At 33.9% G+C, this 19545-nt stretch overlaps 1 protein-coding gene across 2 annotated transcripts in view; it reads left to right on the top strand.

Annotated features, from left to right (window-relative positions):
* The window catches only part of TUSC3 (tumor suppressor candidate 3), a 220663-nt gene that overhangs the window by 102594 nt on the left and 98524 nt on the right, over window positions 1-19545 (top strand). For both annotated transcript variants that reach the window (XM_041752465.1, XM_041752466.1), the window contains exons 3-4: window positions 13120-13237; window positions 17966-18106. In XM_041752465.1, coding sequence (XP_041608399.1) covers window positions 13120-13237; window positions 17966-18106 — 259 coding nt within the window. The remainder of the gene's footprint in view (window positions 1-13119; window positions 13238-17965; window positions 18107-19545) is intronic.

Genomic DNA, 19545 nt, shown 5'->3' with positions numbered 1-19545 from the left:
AACAGAAGAAAGATTTGCAACAGCAATGACTGAGATTTCTCCAAATTAGTATCAGATCTCAAACTACAGATTAAGAAAGCTCAGAGAACACCAAGCAGGATAAATGCCAAATGGACTACACCTTGGCATATCATCTTCAAACAATAGAAACTCAAAAACAAATTCCTAATAGAAGGCAGAGTGGGTGGGGGTAGAGGGAAACCTACCTGTAGAGGCACAGGAACAAAAATTACATTTGATTTCACAGAAACCATGTGAACAAGAAGAGAATGAAGTGAAGTACTTAAATGTTGAGAGGGAGCGAGGAGGGGGAGGGGGGGTAGGACAATCTAGCATTTTGCACCCTGTAAAATTATATTTCACAAGTGAAGGATAAATATGTGGTCAGACAAACAAAAATTGAGATTTGTGGCCAGTTGACCTTCCTTGTAAGAAATGGCTTAAAAGAAGTTCTTTAGAGAGAAGGAAAGTATATAGGTCAAAAACTTGTGTCTATATAAAGAAAGGAAGAACATAAAAGAAGGAATAAATAAAGGTCAGGTGAGAACTTAGGAAAGGAAATAAAATGTGTACAGATGAAGGAAGACATAAAACTGTCTTTGTTTACAGACAACATGATTGTCTTTTTTTAATAAAATTTTTTTAAAATTTTTATTTATGATAGTCACAGAGAGAGAGAAAGAGAGAGAGAGAGAGAGAGAGAGAGAGAGGCAGAGACACAGGCAGAGGGAGAAGCAGGCTCCATGCACCGGGAGCCCGACGTGGGATTCGATCCCGGGTCTCCAGGATCACGCCCTGGGCCAAAGGCAGGCGCTAAACCGCTGCGCCACCCAGGGATCCCTGTTTACAGACAACATGATTGTCTATGTGGAGGACCGAAAAGAATCAAAAACACTTTTGGAACTAATGATCAGTTATTGCAAGATTTCATGATACAAGGCTAATATGTAAAAGCCAATTGCTTTCCTGTATACCAACATGAAATTTGTAATTAAAATTTCACAATACCATTTACATAAGCAGCCCCCAAAATGAAATAAATACTAAGGTATAACTCTAACAAAATATGTAAATATGTATATGAGAAAAATTACAAATGAGTAATGAGTGAAATCAAAGAAAATAAATAGATATTTTATATTCATGGACATGAAGACTCAATATTTATTGTCAGTTCTTCCCAATTTGATCTATAGACTCATTGCAATCCCAATAAAAAAATTCCATCAAATCATTTTGTGCATGTTGATAAAATGAATCTAAAGTTTATACGGTGAGGCAAAACACTCAGAATAGCCAACACTGTATTGAAGGAGAACAGAGGAGTTGGGAACTGACGTTACCTAATTTTAAGACTTATTCTAAAGCTACAGTAATCAAGACATTGTGGTTTTGATCCAAGCTTAGAGGAATACATCAGTGGAACAGAATAGAGCTTAGAACTAGATCTCCATCAACAGCTGATCTTTGACAAAGGGGCAAAGGCAACACAGTGAAGCAAAGATAATCTCTTTAACAAATGGTGCTGGGACAGCTAGATACCCACATGCAAAAAAGTGGATCTAGGTACAGACCTTACACCTGTCACAAAAATTAACTTAAAATGTACAAACCTAAATGTAAAATCCAAAACTATAAATTTAGGGGATACCATAGGAGAAAACCTGGATGACCTTGGGCAGGGTGATACCTTTTTAGATAGAAACCAAAGACATGATTCCTGAAATAAATAATAAATGATAAACTGGACTTCATTAAAATGAAAAATTTCTGCTGTATGAAAGGGTAATATCAGAAGAATTAGTAGACAAGCCACAGACTGGGAGAAAAACATTTGCAGAAGACTCATAAAAAGCTCCTATTATCTGATATATAAAGTATTCTTAAAAGAATAAAAACACACAAAAATGGGCCAATGACCTTAACAGACACCTCACCAAAGAAGATATACAGATGGCAGTTCAGAATATGGAAAGACACCCCACATCCTATGTTATCAGGGAAATGACAATTATGATGACAATGAGATACCACTGCACATGTATTAGAATGCCAGAATTAAAAAAACTGAGAACACCAAATGCTAACAAGGATATGAAATAACAGGAATTCTCATACGATGCTGGTAGGAATCCAAAATTGTAGAGCTTCTTTGGAAAAGTTTTTTATAAAACTAAACATAATCTTGCCATATGATAGCAATCATCGTGTTAGTATTTATCTAAAGAAAATGAAAACAATGTCCACACGAAAACGTGTATACATATTAATAGCAGCTTTACTCATAATTGTCAAAAACTTGGAAGCAATGTTTTTCAGTAAGTAAACAGATAAGCTGGTACATCCAAACAACGAAATGTTACTCTAGTAAAAAAAAAAAAACCTCAGCTGTCAAGTCATTAAAAGACCTGACATTTTAAGAACCTTAAATGCATATTACTAAGTGAAAGAAACCAATTTGAGAAGGCTACATATGGTGTAATTCCAAATCTGTGACATTCTGGAAAAGGTAGAAGTATGGAGACAATAAAGATGAGTGGTTGCCAGGAGTGAGTGGGGAGAGATGAATAGCGTACAGAGGATTTGTAGGGCAGTGACAGTACTCTGTAGATATTATAATGATGGGTGTATGTTGTAATACTTTTGTCCACACCCAAGAATGAATGTACCCTAAGAGTGAACCCCAAGGTAAAGTATGGAATTTGGGTGATATCATGTGTCAGTGTATGTTCATTCATGGTTAAAAAATACACACACACACACACACACACTATACTAGTCAATAATGTTGACAGTGGGGGAGTCTGGAGGAAAAGGATTATATGGGAAATCTCTTCCTCCCTCCAATTTTGTCATAAACCTAAAACTACTTAAAAAATAAGTTCTAGAAAAAAAAATCCCAGATAATTTTTGATGCAAGTGGTCAGAGTCAATACTCTGAGAATTGAGTTTGTATCTCTGTTATAGCTATAGGTGTACTTATAACCTCTTATCTGAGTTCAAATTCTGCTGTCTCTGATAATTCCTGGCCATAGAACAGAGCCAAGTAGATTCTGTCTTCAGATTCCTCAAGTGAAACAGAGATAAGACTAGTACTTGTCTTATAAGGCTTTGTGGAGACTGAGAGAGGTGTAAATACCTAAGAGTTCTTACACACGGTAAACTATAGATATTACTGGTGATGGTGATGCTTTTGGTTAGGTAGAAAACACCTCATCCCCATCTCATGGAACACGGTGTTTTTAATCTCATGTCTGCCTTTTTGATTCATTTCAACAAAATTCTCTAAGGGCTGCATCTGCTAGGCTCTTTATCACATGTTCAGGAATCCTGTGGGGTTTATGCTACAAGTTAATGCTTTCCTATTTTTAACTTGTTAGGTTTTGTGATGAAACTGCATTCTTTTATTCGAATATTTTTGGATATTATAAAAATTCCCTTGCAAGTTATTATAAACAAGATTTACATTTTTTGAAACTTATTTGTTGTTTTGTATTCATTATTTAACGATATGTACATTTCCCTAATAGATGGGCATATCTTGTGGCAAGGGCCTGTGTCTTTCTGCTCACTTTTACCCCTTCCAAACACTGTATTACTTCATCCATTTATTCATCCATCTGTTGATTCTTTATTGTTAGTTCCACAAATATTGATCAAATATATACTACAGTTTTTGTATCTGTAATCTATGTATAACCTTGTTAAGTGAATAGTGGATGAATCAGCTTGTTTCTTTACTACATTGTATATCAGTCTTCTTCAGATACAACCTCTAAGCATTTTTATGTTATTGTTACTATTTTTAATTTTAAAGAGAACAAAAGTTTTTTTTAATTTTTTTTTGAGAACAAAAGTTTTACTGACTTATAAACTGGTAATTATGCATAAATATGCAGTTTAGTGTCTCATGTTCATATACAATTTTGCCTTGAGATACATGTTTGAATCACATATTTCATGTTAGAGTTGTTTTCCAAGGAGAAGTAATCTACTTAGGTCTGATAAAGGGAAAAAATAGATGCATAGGAAACATGGAACATGATGGACACAACTTCTTTAATTTATCTTACCAAGTATGGATTATGCAAAGTCAATTACAATATAGTATTGAACTGTTGATACATCAACCCTTCAGAAGCATTGAAGAGTTGAGGTATATTTAGTAGGGTCCTGGGAATGTATAGTGCAGCCCGAGGAAAATCATTCTGTTAAAATGTTTGTGTATTGTGCTCTTTACCAGTTTGTTTGTTTTCAGGGTACTACAACCATAAATAATAGGCAGTTCTCACATCACATGTCTCTCCCTATATCGTTGTCTACAGAAGTTAGTTAATTAGGGATTTTATGAAGAAATACTTTGGAATAACTTTGTAATGTATATTTATATACATAGATAAGTCATCATAACTATATGACTCCAAAAGGCATACATTGAAATTTTGATAAGAATCTGTTACCTTATAGGAGGTTTGATTAACATTAAAAAGAGAAACCATATTTTTTAAATAATCCCTTTAAGGAAATTAAAAATTCCATTCATCATGGGAAATATATTAAATATCAACAGCTACAGATGAGTTAATAATAATCCCTTTTAGTTTTACATAACCTTTTAAAAAAGGGTTATAACATTAAAAAGTTACAACATTTGGATTAAGTGATGTTTTTACTTGTTCCCATAATAAAAATTTTAAGAAGGTTTAATGTATAACAGATTTAACAGAAAGAAGCCTGCCCTAAAGTTATTGCCTAAGCCCTTCTGGATATTTTGATGCATCTTGACTGCCCTCTTCAGGCTGCATATTAATATTTTAGAAGAATTTACAATGTCCTTTAAATTCATAAAATTAGGCCTGTAATATTCCTCTGAACTACTGAAACAATAGTTTTTTTAGGTAACAGTTGAGTGCTTATAGCATTTGTGGTTTTCAGCTTTCAATTTCAGATGGCAGTGAGGTCTGAAGTGTGCTAATAAGTACTGGTGATGTCTTACTTGTTCGTCTAAACCAACATAGATGCAAGAAACCAGTGAATTTCTTTGTCATTAGTTAGGATTCCTCTGTTTATCTCTTAAGCATTGAGAAGTTAGAATATGGGTGGAAAGGGAAAGTGGAGTTAAGTTCGGAGAACTGGATTTAGTTTTTAGGGTACATTCCTTCTAAGGAGTCCTTTTTACTATGAGTAGGTATCATTAACATTGAAATACGTATTTCTCAGGCTCATTGAATTATTTCATGACAAACAGACTTGTTCACTGATGCTGTTGCTACTGAATTGCACCCAACAGAAAAAAAAGCCCCCATTGACCCTGTCAGTATTAAATTTTCTCTAAGTATTATATTTATGTTGAAGAACTGTAGTTTTCTTGGCTTCTGGAATTCTCTGTGCAGCTAGATGTATTCTTTTTAAAGATTTTTTATTTATTCATTTGAGAGAGAGTGAGTGAGCATGTGAAAGCAAGGGTGGCGGGGGAATGTCCAAGGGAGAGGGAGAAGCAGACTCCCTGCTGAGCAGGTGGTCTGCCATGGGTTCTTTCTCTGGATCCCAGATTGTGACTTGAGCAGAAGGCAAATGCTTAACCACTAAGCCACCCAGGTGGATATATATATATATTTTTTTTTTTTCCCATCTCATAAATTTTTATTCTAGGGGAGGTGAGAAAGACAAACTAGCATTCAAGTGAAAATGATAGAGTGCGAAGTAAAAATAAATAAGCAAGTAAGTAAATAAGGTGATTTGTGACAGTGACCTGTAGGGGGTGGGTAGTTAAGGAAGCTGATGCTCAGGTGACATTTTGAGCTGAATTCTCAAGAAGCAGTCAATAATGTGAGTGTGTTTCAGTTACACTAACAACAAATGCTCTTAGGTTTCAATTTTGGAAGAGTTACACCCCCTCCTGGGCCTGTCTGCCCAATTATAAAATGAAGGGGTTGGGTCTTCCTTGATAGCCTCGATATATATATATATATATCTCAGCTAGATATATTAACTAGAAGCAACCTGTCTAGAAAATGTTTTGGTGGTTTTGGTGCTCTAGATTCCAAAGGAGAATATGTAAAAAATAGGTCGTAACTTCATTTATTTACTATTTAATAGCCTCCTATATTTTTCCCAGCTTGACCAATAGTAACATTCTAAGTGTTTTCCAAACATTTATTTTCTCCTCCTCCAATATATAGTACACACTGTTGCCTGATACTGCTTTTTAAGTTAGTATTTTGCACAATCCACTTTTTTCAGAACACTCGTAGTTGTTGACTATTTATAGAATAAAGTCAAAGTCCTATTTGTCTACTAGAAGAAAGCTTCCAGTCTCTTCTTTCCTTATTTTCTAATATGAAGCTTATATTCTGTTATTTGAAATACATAATACACATTTCAGGCTGGGTAATCCTTTTTTTATACTGCTTCTGCTACCTTAATATTCCCTTCATGTCCTTTCTTACTATAATTTTAGCCCTTCCATTCTTTTCTGAATATTTTCACATTCACACTCTGTCCAATGATTCCAGTCCACTGTGACCTCATTCTCTTCTATATGCTGTATATATCACCCTTAAAATCTGTGTTCTTTTTTTTTTTTTTTTTTTTTAACATACAGTCGATCTTTGAACCGACAGGATTTAGGGGTATTGACACCCTCCCCCCATGCATTTGAAAATCTGTGCATACCTTTTGATTCCCCCCAAAACTTACTAATAGCCTACTTTTGAAAAGAAGCTTTACATATAACAAACAATTGGTTAACAAGTATTTTCTATGTAATATGTATTACATGCTGTATTCTTATAATAAAGGTAGAGAAAGGAAAAGGTTATTAAAATTATAAGGATGAGAAAATACATTTATAGTATTGTATTAAAAATTTGCATGTGAGTAGACCTTTGCAGTTCAATCCCATGTTGTTCAAGGGTCAACTGTATGTATCTTACTTATGTATTAGTGCGTTTCTATTCATTTTTCTAAGAAGCCTCTTATAGGGGGAGATTGTTAGTTATACTTCTTTATTATTGCAGCACATATTAAAATGATGAGTAAACATCATTGAAGATTAAGATATGGGTTCCATATTTGCATATGAAATTAACATTATGAATTATGTTAGATGATGTTTTAGATGATGTTAGATGTTAAATAATGACTTACTCATTACATTAGATGATGTTAGATTGATGAGTTAGTCATTATAACCTTTCAAATCATGACGACTGTTCCTTTGGTAAATAGCATATATTTGTGATGTAAATAGATTTAAAATATTTCTTCTTTTTCCTTCCAAGACCACCAGTATAGTAAATTGGCCTTAAAAGAGACATTAACCTTAATGTAAACCTAAGTGGGCTTTTTCATGCAGAATTCAGAATCTCCAGTGTAGTGATACTTAGGGTATATATGCTGTATTGACTTTTTAGGAAAGTATGTTATTCATTATCACCATTATTACATATAAATATTAATATAAATATTAAATATAAATTATTAAATACATTATTAAATATTAAATATGCCTTTGTTAAGTGCATATTCTGTAGTAGGCCCCAGCCATTGAACAATGAATGCATTAATAATATAACATGGATAAAGAGAACAGATACGTGGATAAAATAAATAGTGCTATGCATTAGCTGAGAATTTCCATTTTGGGCAGTTGCCTTAACAAATACTGTGGACATAGGGATTTGAAATGACTTCCAAAGGAGAGGAAGTTTTTGAGCAAGGTTTTGAAAGAAGGGAGGACATTCTAAGCAAAGGATTTAAACTTGAAGAATGAACATGAGATGTCATAAAATAGAAAGCCTTTAAGTATGACATGTTCATATGACATAAATCATAGATCTAAGTTGTGGCCAAAGTATGGAGGATTTTGTCTTCTGTTTTGGCCATTTTGTCTTCTGTTCTTTATATAGACAGTGGGAAACTCAGACTTTGGAACACAAGATAGAATCTACAGTTGCTAATTGGGAACTTCAGTTGAAAAAGTGGATTGATACGGAATACAGAGTTTCAAGGCAAAATTAATTCATCCTCTTTGACTCCTCAGTACTCTTTGTCACATTTTCTTGTTTTTATCAGAGTATTTAAGATTATCAGAAATGTTGGGGATCCCTGGGTGGCGCAGCGGTTTGGCGCCTGCCTTTGGCCCAGGGCGCAATCCTGGAGACCCGGGATCGAATCCCACGTCGGGCTCCCGGTGCATGGAGCCTGCTTCTCCCTCTGCCTGTGTCTCTGCCTCTCTCTCTCTCTCTTTCTGTGACTATCATAAATAAATAAAAAAATAAAAAAAAATAAAAAAATAAAAAAAAAAAAAGAAATGTTGAGCATACTTGTATGAGGCCTCTCTTTGTCACTGGACTGTATTCTCCTTAATATAAGAGACCTTGCTCCTACATTAATTTTTGGTGGCACTAATGTATATTTGTGGAGTGAATTAATGAATGCATGAATGTATATTTAGTAGATTCTAGTGGGTCTGGGCTAGGTTACAACATTATGAGGGAAAGAAACTCAACATTATTCCTGTGCTACATCGTTCTGTAAAATATTATACACAGATGTAAGAATACTAAAATTTTATTGTTTTCTTCATATTTTTCAGAACAAAGCATTTTCATTTCTTAGAATATCATTGTCACAAGAAGGCCAGTTTTTGCTGATTTGCTTTTTCCCTTAGTTCCAGTTTTTTGAAGTTAAAATGTTCTTTTGTGTAAAAATACACTGGTTTTTAAAAACCGTGATGTTATCTGCGTAATGATTTTTTCTAAAGGTACCATTGTTCTCTTGAGGTTTATTAGTATGCAGAGATGTTCAGACCTACTTAATTGTTGGTGCCAATTCACTGTGTGGAGTGCTTCTTTAAAAATCAATGATAGATACTTGCTGGTAAAATTATATTCCATATGACAAAAATCAAATCAGATTTTAAGACTTATGCTGGTTTTTACTGTTTTTATTGTAGCAGTGAGGCATTGTTTTAAATAAAGGTGGGCAAAAGCTCTGTATTCTCCATGTATTCCTCTTATAAACAGAGCATGTTCCCATTTGTGTCATAGCTTCATTTTGCCATCATCTTAAGTCCTTTCCCTCCTTAGGCCTTTGTGTTTGCTCTTCGTGCTACCTGAAATGTTTATCTCCAGCTTGCTTAAGTGATGTGGGATTTGAGCTTCAGAGTCACTCTTACCTGAGAAACCTTTCATGATATCCCATCTACATAGATCCTCCATTATTTTCTGTAATACCATTCTCTGTATTATATTATTTTCTCAGTGTATGTTGTAGATTTTAATTGCTTATTTGGTGGCTTATTATATGTCTCTTTACTAAAATATCAACCTCATGAGAGCAGAGACCTTGAAGATTGCTTAGTTACTGCTATTAAGTGCTCAGTAAATAGTTTCTCAGTGAATTATAGTAAATTAAATCTTATTCAGCCACCAAAGCTTTAAAAGATTGTGTTCATTTTCATTGAACATATTCTGCATACTGAGCACAGTGCAGTCTTAAGCTGATCCTTACAATGTACTGTGGTCCAATAAAATGATGCCCTTGAGGTCTTTATACTAAATGACCTCAGATTATAGCCCTTTTCGTATTTAACCCTTTTAAATATGTTTTAATCATGGCAGTATTATGTGCTCCTTGTTAATAAAAAGAGCCTCAAGTGAACAACTACACTTTCTAGCCTTTGCACTCATCTGCGTGTATGGTTGGGCACAGGCAATCACTATTATTTCTTTGTATTTTCTTCCTCTGGTGACTTTTTTCTTCATATCTCTAAATGTTAGCCTTATAACAAAATTTTATAAAGCAAATGTAATCTTGATGTTTCTTGCTATAATAGATAAGGATTTAATTCATCTCTCATTTCTTTCATCTCTCATTTTTATAGCTTTCTAGTTCTTTTATTATTGTAGCAGTAAGTAGCATCCTTCTGTTTCTTGTCCATGATCTATAGACGACGTCTCTTGATTCTCTAATTAGTCACATGAAGATTAGTAAGCACTAGTAAGCAACCCCCTCCCCCTGCCTCTTCCCCTTCCTTTTTTTACCTGTCAAATCCTGTTGACTGTCATCAAGAGTTGATAGCAATGGGACACCTGGGTGGCTAAGCGTTTTTGTTCCTGCTTTCGGTTCAGGGCGTGATCCTGGAGTCCGGGGATGGAGTCCCACATCGGGCTCCCTGCATGAGGCCTGCTTTTCCCTCTACCTGTGTCTCTAACTCTCTCTCTGTTTCTCATGAATAAATAAATAAAATCTTTAAAATAAAAGTTGATAGCATTTACATTCTGTATTCAAATTAATCTTTCTCATTTCCAACTAGCCAAAAGTATGATACATTTTAGTTTTTGCATCTTGTTTAGAACTTTTATAGTCATTTTTCTTGTAGTGTTTCTGGTCCTAGTATGTCTTATATACTATGTATGGTCTTAGTATCTTCTATCTTTTACTGATTCTAATGATTGCTTAGGATCTTTTTATTTTAAAGCCCAATTAAAGTTATGTTCTAATTTGTACTTTGTTGCTTCTTCGTTGGATCAGTTTTCTTACACATCTTATATCCTGTATACCTTAACCATAATTCTAGTTGCCCTTCTCCCTTTCTTAGATCTTTTCTCTTATACTCTCAGGTTTTCTCGTTTTTTTTTTTTTTTTCATTCATATTCCCTTTCTATCAATTATATCTGAAAGTAAGTTCACATTCCTTACATTCAGAGAATGTGTTTATTTCAAACTTGTTTGGCTTGATACAGAATTCTACCTTGAAGTGGCATGCTCTCAAAACTCTGAAGGAATTGTTCTATTATCTGCCAATATCTAGTGTTGGTAATTACTAATCCAATCCCAATCTCATCGTTTGTCATTGTTACGTATTTTTTTTCTCCGACCTTCTTTTTATCTATAACGATTGGAAATAACACAATATTGTCTCGGTGTTGGTCTTTTCTTATATCTGTTACTTAGAACCTGGAAATTATTTTAAGAGTCTCCTTTAATTGTATTATGCTTCCAGAAATATTTCCTCCATTCTCTCTCTTGTTTTTCTGGGTCTCCTCTGAAAGTTGGAATTTTTGGATTTGATCTCTAGGTCCCTTTCTCCCTCTTTTTCCCCAATATAGTCCAGCTGTGCCTTTTTTATTCTGTGAATTTTGTTTAACACTATCTTCTAATATTGGCATTTAATTTGAACAATCGTATTTTAAACTTTAAGTCCTCTTTTACTTTCTTTGTTCTTTTTTTCTATGACACTATTCTCTGTGTATGCGCAGGTGCGTGTGTGTGAGAGAGAGAGAGAGAGAAGAGTCTTGGAAGAAGCAGGCTGCCCTGGGCCCTGAGCATCCCTGCATGTTCTCCCTGGTTATGCCCAGAAGGCAGAGGCCTGACTGCTCTTTACCTGGGCAGTTTCTCAGGGGTGTGTGTCCAGTGAGAAGCCTTAAGGAATGAAGTAATGTATCCCATTGAACAAAGTACAGGCTGCTTTTCACTTACTATAAAAATAGTAAGTGCTTCATGCTCGGCTTTCTCCTCCTGTAACACAGTTAACTGTGTGTGCTGGCATTCACGAAGGCCCCAAGTGTCACCCATGAGACTTGGGGGCAAAGGGAACTGTTGTGAACAAACATGAAGTAATAAAGTCCTTTGTTCTGACCCAGCAGTCTCATCTTTTCTGCCAGCTTCCATGAAACAGTAACATGGTAGCTTGTTACCTTGTATGTATAAGATAAAATCTCATACCCTGCACAGTTCTTGAGAAATTCCTCTGGCTTTTTCTGAGTATATTAAAGTTTCTTTTTAATGTTTTTATACTTCTTTGAATTATGTTTCTTCTGGAGTCTACTTTGTTTAGGATTTTGTTTGACTTTTTAATTGTGTCAGGTTTTCCTCAGTCACATAGGTGATTTTTTTTTTTTTTTTTTTTTTTTTTGATAGCCCAGTCACTTAGCAATAGAAAGGCGAACACTGGAACTGGTTGGGAGTGGGGCAAGAGTTTGGGTCTTTTATTCCAAATAAAGAAATTTAATTATGATCTCTGAGTACCATTTCTTATCTCCAGACTCTGCTGCTTCTTAATCCAGCCTTTTTCCTAACTCTTTACTGCACTGAAATCTCACTTTGTGATTGTACCTTCTTCTATCAGAATTTTTCCTCTAGCTTTCTGTTTTCCAGGTATTTCTTGAAATCTCTTTATCTTTTGCTGATTCTACTCCAAGTCTTTGTGTTATTATGAGATTATACATTTTTATCTCTTCCACTTTCAGGAGAGGGAGGAGATCAACTCCTTTCTCAATTATACAGAGGTAACACACTTTTTAAAGACATATTTTAATGATCACTTGTTGCTGCTTGTTTTTATAACTCTATTTACATCCTTCCTAGCAACGTCATGTCTCTGTTTCTACTCCAATCCTACACTTAAATATAAAGCTTTATTATCTGGAGAATCAACAAAATGTCCAATAGAGATTAATTCAAAACAGGTAATAACGTTCATAGAGGTGGGCTTATTTGTGGCATTTGGTTTAGCTATCAGAGAAATTTTTGCTTATTTTTACTAATTACCTTAGTAATTATGAGTGTAAATGCATTTTTAGATAAATGGCATATATAAAGATGCAGTACGACTTTGTTTACAATTTTTTAAATTCCTATTATTTTTTTCCCTCTGCTAAACTGAATTGCCCATATTCTTAAAAATTGCTTTGTGTCCTTTACCAAAAATCATTGGAAGATTTAAATTATATATATAGGGGATGTCACAAACCTCTACTAGAGTAAGAGTTGTCGATTATTTAAAGGGCCATGCCAGACTTTTGGGCCACATACTTTCTGTTACAATTACTCAACTCTGCCCTTAAATAGCACAATATCAGTCCTAGCAATATAAATGAATCAGTGTGGCTGTGGCACAGTAAGCCTTTATGAACAACAAAATATGAATCTTATATAATTTTCACATGTGATGTATGCAAGTTTTTTACAACCATATGAAAATATAAAATCAGTGCTCGCAATCTGTACAGAAATTAGCTAACCCTCATGTTAGAATTACTGGTTTTATTAGCAGCTTCGTTAATGCTTGAGTACTGATATGTTTTTATTCTGCCCCATTCTCCTTATCAGGCAAGCTAATGAAGAATATCAAATACTGGCTAACTCCTGGCGCTATTCATCTGCCTTCTGCAACAAACTCTTCTTTAGTATGGTGGACTATGATGAGGGAACAGATGTTTTTCAACAGGTAAAAGAGTTACATCCTATTTGGCTAATATATTTAATATATTTGGTTATAGTGGATACATTTAGTTGAATACAAATACAATTCATTGAATAAGTAAAGAAACACAAAATAGTTATAATAAATTCTGTGATGTGATTGAAATGATTTTAGCCAATGTTATCTTTACATTGCATAGTTTGTGCTGTTAGTATGGTAGACATATTTTAACTTTTACATCATAGAGGAAATACATTTTTTCAAGCATATAGTGGTAGTTTACATGGATTGTCCTTAGTTCAGTATTTAACTGTAATGAGTTTAGGTGATATTTTGCACACATTTATGAAATTTTATGTAAATTCAGTGTAAGTTTTACTTAACCCTCTCTTCTTCCAATGTGACAGATATAAAGTATTAAGTATTTATTTAAAAGTGTTCTCTGTTACGGACTGAATTGTGTCCCTTTCAAACTCATATGTTGGAGCCATAACCTCAAAGTTACTGTATTTGGAGATAGAGGCTGTATGGAGATAATTAAGGTTAAATGAGATTATAAAATGAGACCCTAATCCAATAGGACTGGTGTCTTTATAAAAGGGCCACATAAGGACATCATATGAAGATAGCTATCTACAAATCAGTAAAAGAGGTCTCATCAGAGACCAGTTCTACCGGCACCTTAATCTTGGACTTCTGGCCTCCAGAACTGTGCAAAAACAAATGTTTATTTTTTAAGCTACCCAGTTTGTATTCTGTTACAGCAACTCAAGCAGACTAACACATTCTCATTTATTTACATAGTCTTGTCTGTAGAGCAAGATAATGAATTGTGGCATAAGGATGCTAGTTGTCATCAATTTTGTCATGGGTTGTGTCATCATCATTGCTACTATTAAGTGCACATGATCCAAGCACTCTTCGAAGTACTTAATGTATACGCTTTCATTTAGTTTTACAACAATCCAGTGAGAAAAATAATGTGATCTTCATTTCACAAATAAGGAAATTAAGGTATGAAGAGGTTACTTTTCTAAGTTTACAAAGTTAGTATAATACAGGGCTAGAGTTTGAGCTCAGCAGTCTGTCTCCCAGAGTTGTTGTTCTTATACTGTTACCCTATAGTGACTAATATTTTGTATTTATCACTACATGATTGATGCCTTTCAAATGTAAAACTTACTGTAGTACCTGGCATTGATTACTTTGGTCTATTTTATTTTTCTTATATGTGACATTCTTTGGCTTAATACTTTACTAGACCATTGAAAAGCATTTAATTCTGTAAAGAATTTAGCTCATTAATTATAAATGGGCCATTAGTAAGTATTTTTGCTTACTTGTTTCCAGATCAATTATTCATTCCTCTTTGCCAGTTTCTAGTTAAATAAGAGAAACTTTTTTTTGCCTTCAATATCCTTTATTTTTGGTCTTTCCTGTTAGTGTTCTTCACTTATTTCTTCCCCTAGAACTTTATTTTGCCTTTTGAGATGTTTCTTTTTGTTCACCTGTTCAGCAATGTTATTGACTATCTATACTCTGTAGGTGCAATGGCTCGTGAGAAAGACATACATAATTCTGCCCCATAAAGAACTTACAGGTCAAGGAGCTGATAGTAATAACATCATAATAATAAAAAACACATACACATTTGTACAAACTTTCCTCAACTTACATTGGGGTTATATCCTGATAAAGCCATTGTAAGTTGAAAATATTGAAAGTCAAAATGCATTTAATACACCTACCTACTGAATATCATAGTTTAGCTTACTACACCTCAGTGTGCTCAGAATACTTAAAATAGTCTACAGTTGGACAAAATCATCTAACACAAAGCCTATTTCATATTAAAATACTGAGTATCTTTGTAATTTATTGAATATGGTAGTGAAAGTAAAAACAGAATGGTTGTATGGGTACAGAATGGTTGTCAGTGTAGCAGTTGTTTACCTTCATAATCGCATGGTTGACTGAGAGCAGTGGCTCAGGCCCTCGGCCAGCATCATGAGAGAGTATTGTACTGTGTATCACTAGCACACGAAAAGATCCGCGTTCAAAATTTGAAGTATAGTTTCTGATGAATGTGTATTACTTTGGCACCATTGTACAGTTGAAAAATTATAAGTTGAACTATCATAAGTCAGGGACTATCTGTAATTTCAAATGTTACAAAGAAAAATTATAGTACTATAAGAACCAAATATTATTTTACGTAATTTATAGGTCTCCATGGAATCTCAGGAGAATTGACCTTAGTGATTATCAGGTGAAGTGTTATTCCTTATATACTTGAATCCTCTCTGCCATATTAGGAAATGGTTATCCAGGTCCAGTCTTCTAGAGCAGAGGCTTCAAGCCCAAATATCCATCCTGGCCAGATTTGTAAACTAAATAAAAGAGCAGATTGGATTCACTTAGTTGCATTATGGTACATTCTTAACATATTAAACACATTAGTTCTTCACTTGCATAATTATATATCTTCTCTCCTATTTTATTAAAGTCTTTCTGAGTCTTTTTTTTAAATAAATCTTTAATGGAAATACTGCTATTTCATTTTTCTTCTAACTACTGTAAGAAATAAAATCAGCAAAGCACTATGGAGCTGACTGTTGGTCTCATTGTTGAGGAAACCGTATGGTGTGGATGAGGACTCCAGCAAGCTGGAACAGACAGACTTGACCTCAGAGGGCTATAGCTTGTTCCAGCTATGGTTAGCAAACGCAGGCCAAATGTAGCTAGACCTGTTTTTTCAGGAGGAAATCCAAATATGAATTTTTATATGAAATTTTTCTATCTTAAAAATTTGGGCAACAAATTCAAACTTTGTGTGCTGACTACTGACTATATAGGCTCCAGTGTATAGCCATGTAGATACATCGTTAAATATAATCTTTTGAATTCTTTTGTATGCTTTATACATAAGTTTATTTTTTTAAGTTTGACATGGATATGAAAGTTGACATCAGGATTGTTTTTAGTTGAAAAATTTCCTCAGGTTAATTTAGATTCAGCAGAATTCTGAATATAGAACTGCTTTGTCTTTTCTAAAACCTAGCCCCTGGCTTAGCAATAAGAGTTACTTTAAAATGCATAAAAGTTGTAGCAGTTAGTGGTTTTTATGGGGAATTATAATGTACAGAAGTAGGGAAGTACATGTTTTATTGAGAGCTACTAAAAGATTTTTAATGCTGTGTTTCTTTTCTAACTGTTGAACCACATTTTGTTGAACTGCTCTTTCTAAACTGACATTTTAAAACATTGTGCTTTCTGAAGATAATATGAATTCTTAAACTTGATGACTCCTGACTTACTGGGGACTTGTGGGGAAAATAATTTCAATTATATGTGATTTCCATGTAATGGTTGAAGCTAAGCGAATGATGACAGACCAACCAGTTAATGATGGTGGTGTGCTAGAAGCAGGTCTGGACTAGCAGCAAGATCTGTATTGTACCATGCTTTGTGTGGCCTTGAGGAATTTGTACATTTTAATTAAGGCACAAGCTTCGAATTATAGGATTTCTTTTTTAACTCTAAAATTTTTAGGTATTAAACCTTATTAGGAATTTTATGATCTAATGCAGAGACTTTTTACTTGTAATATGTTATTTACATGTTGGCTATAGCTATTTCTTTTGCACCCATCATGGAAACATACATGAACAAAGTCTGGAGTAGGCAAAACCACAGAGAAGAAAGTAGCTGGTGACCATGTGTTTCATTATCTTTAATCAGCCTTGCTATTGTCCATAACATGCAAGCCCACTGTGGGTACTGCTGTATCTTTACTTTGATGTCAACTGCAATGACAATTTTTGCTTTGATTTTGCTTTACATTCTCAGTATTGGGAAATTCAGAGCTACGTTGCGAGGCAAGGCCAAAAATCTGTTGGCCTTTATTTGAGACAGTTATCATAATGCCTGGGCAGCAAGAATTTAATTTATATAATTTTTGTAGTTTGCTACTCAATGCAAATTAACCTAACATTTGTTTTAGGTATTCTATTCTTGATAAGCATCATTTATCTTTTTTTTTTTAAGATTGTATTTATTTATTCATGAGAGACAGAGATAGAGGCAGAGACATAGGCAGAGGGAGAAGCAGACTCCATGCAGGGAGCCCGATGTGGGACTCGATCCTGAGACTCCAAGATCACCTCCTGAGCCGAAGGCAGTCGCTTAACTGCTGAGCCACCCAGGCGTCCCAAGGGCCATTTATCTTAAAGTAGCACTGTATTCAATATACTTCAAAAGGAATTACCTGTAGAAAATAATTTTGAGATATAACCATCTTAAGACAGTTGAATCAACAGAGAAGTTGAACAGAAAAAGACATCATTGTGGATTTCTCCCATAACCTGGTAAATGCAGGTTGCTTAGAATAGAAATCTTGGTTTCTGATATAATCATCATTTTTAACTTTAAATAGAGAATTTAATAATCTGACATTAATTCTGTTATGCATTTATATTTTTCAACAAGTGCCAGTATTTTAATAACTGCTTAAGTGAAATAGTATGTTACATGTGAAGGTTCAGAGAACTTAGCCAAATTCACAAGTTCTCTTTCCATCAATAGCATGTTACAGTGAATAAACACAATGATTAAGCTCTGGAAAGCCACTTGGATTTTCTTAGTAAGTGCTATATTTTGAAAATTCATGCAGGAAGAAAACCATAAAATTTTAGATTAATGTTCTACAAAGATTGTGGGATATTATGTATTTTTTTATCTTATGTTTTACAGCTCAACATGAATTCTGCTCCTACGTTCATGCATTTTCCTCCAAAAGGCAGACCCAAGAGAGCTGATACTTTTGACCTTCAAAGAATTGGATTTGCCGCTGAACAACTAGCAAAGTGGATTGCTGACAGAACGGATGTTCATGTATGTTTTTATTCCCTACAGTGTTAATAATAGGCTAATTAGTTTGGTTTGTTACAGCACTGTAGTAAGGCCACAGGATTCTTAAAATTACTCTATAAAACGTTTTCCCTTACCTAGAGAAAACTGTCTGATAGCTGTAAGCTGAACTTTGACTGAATTAGGTGAATTTAAATGGTTTTTAGAATAATGGTACATTGATATTTTAAGAACCATTAAAAAGTGCATGAGTTAGGCACAAAGTAATTTCAGAGGCTAAAATAGATATGGAATATTGTTCAAAGGTATTAGTAAAGAAATTCTAATTAAAAAGATGTGTAATTTTTATTTAGCTTTTGGGCAAATAAAAATGATATAATACTTTTCATGAGCCATGTGAGAAAATACTCTCATATACTGTTCTTGGGACTGTGGAATAACTGATTCTAAGTGTGTGTAATGTAATTTAACCTTAACAATCAATTCTGCTTCTAAAATTTAACCTAAGGATATAATTTGAATTACATTCAAATATGTAACAATAGAAAAATTTTTTAAATAACATTCATTGTAATGGGAAAAAATTGGAAATAAGTGAAATGTCTAAAAATAGGAAACTACTTCAATGTACTGTAACATAGGCAACAATGATCTGCAAGTATATTTGACATAGAAAGAAGCTCAAGGAATAGATTAGAAAAATAGTATTTATAGTATGATCTAGAATTTAGTTATGAAGCATAAATATGAGTGTAGATACGTGGACAGTTTATTCAGGAAGTAAACAAACCAGAATCTTGGTGGTAGTTAATGTCTATGTGGAGAGCTTAAGGCTGCTTTATTCCCTAATCTCACCAGAATTTTTTGTAGTGAACAGTTATAACCAGGAATTTTAAAGTACATTTGTCCTAGAATATGTAATTTTACCATAAGGTGTAAACACACTTATTCATGCATTTTCTTACTTTTCTGACATAATGTTTCAGGCTTATCTACCTAATCTGCCCTGTGTGGCACTCAATTACCCATCTTGGTTCCTTTTAGTGAGAAATATTAGAACCAAGATCTTTATATACTTTGAAATCGTGATTTCATACCAATGCCATCTAGTTTTAAAAAATAGCTTTTATATTTTAGTGGATACCATCAAGAAAATGGAAAAACAACCCATAGAAGGGGAGAAAATATATTTACAAATCATTTTTTGATAAAGAACTTATATCTAGTATGTATATAGAAATCTTATAAGTCAATAATAAAAGAAAAACCCAATTAAAAATGGACAAAGAATCTGAATAGACATTTCTTTAGGGAAAATGTACTAATACAGGTGGTTAATAAGTACATGAAAAGATGCTCAGCATCATTAATCATTAGGAACATGCAAATCAAACCTACAGTGAATTAGTATCCCATACCCATTACGTTGGCTGGAATCAATGAGTGAGACAATATATTGTCAA

This window comes from Vulpes lagopus, chromosome 4, assembly GCF_018345385.1.
Source record: "Vulpes lagopus strain Blue_001 chromosome 4, ASM1834538v1, whole genome shotgun sequence".
Taxonomy (NCBI): Eukaryota; Metazoa; Chordata; class Mammalia; order Carnivora; family Canidae; genus Vulpes; species Vulpes lagopus.
This window is presented reverse-complemented; position numbering and strand designations above follow the sequence as displayed.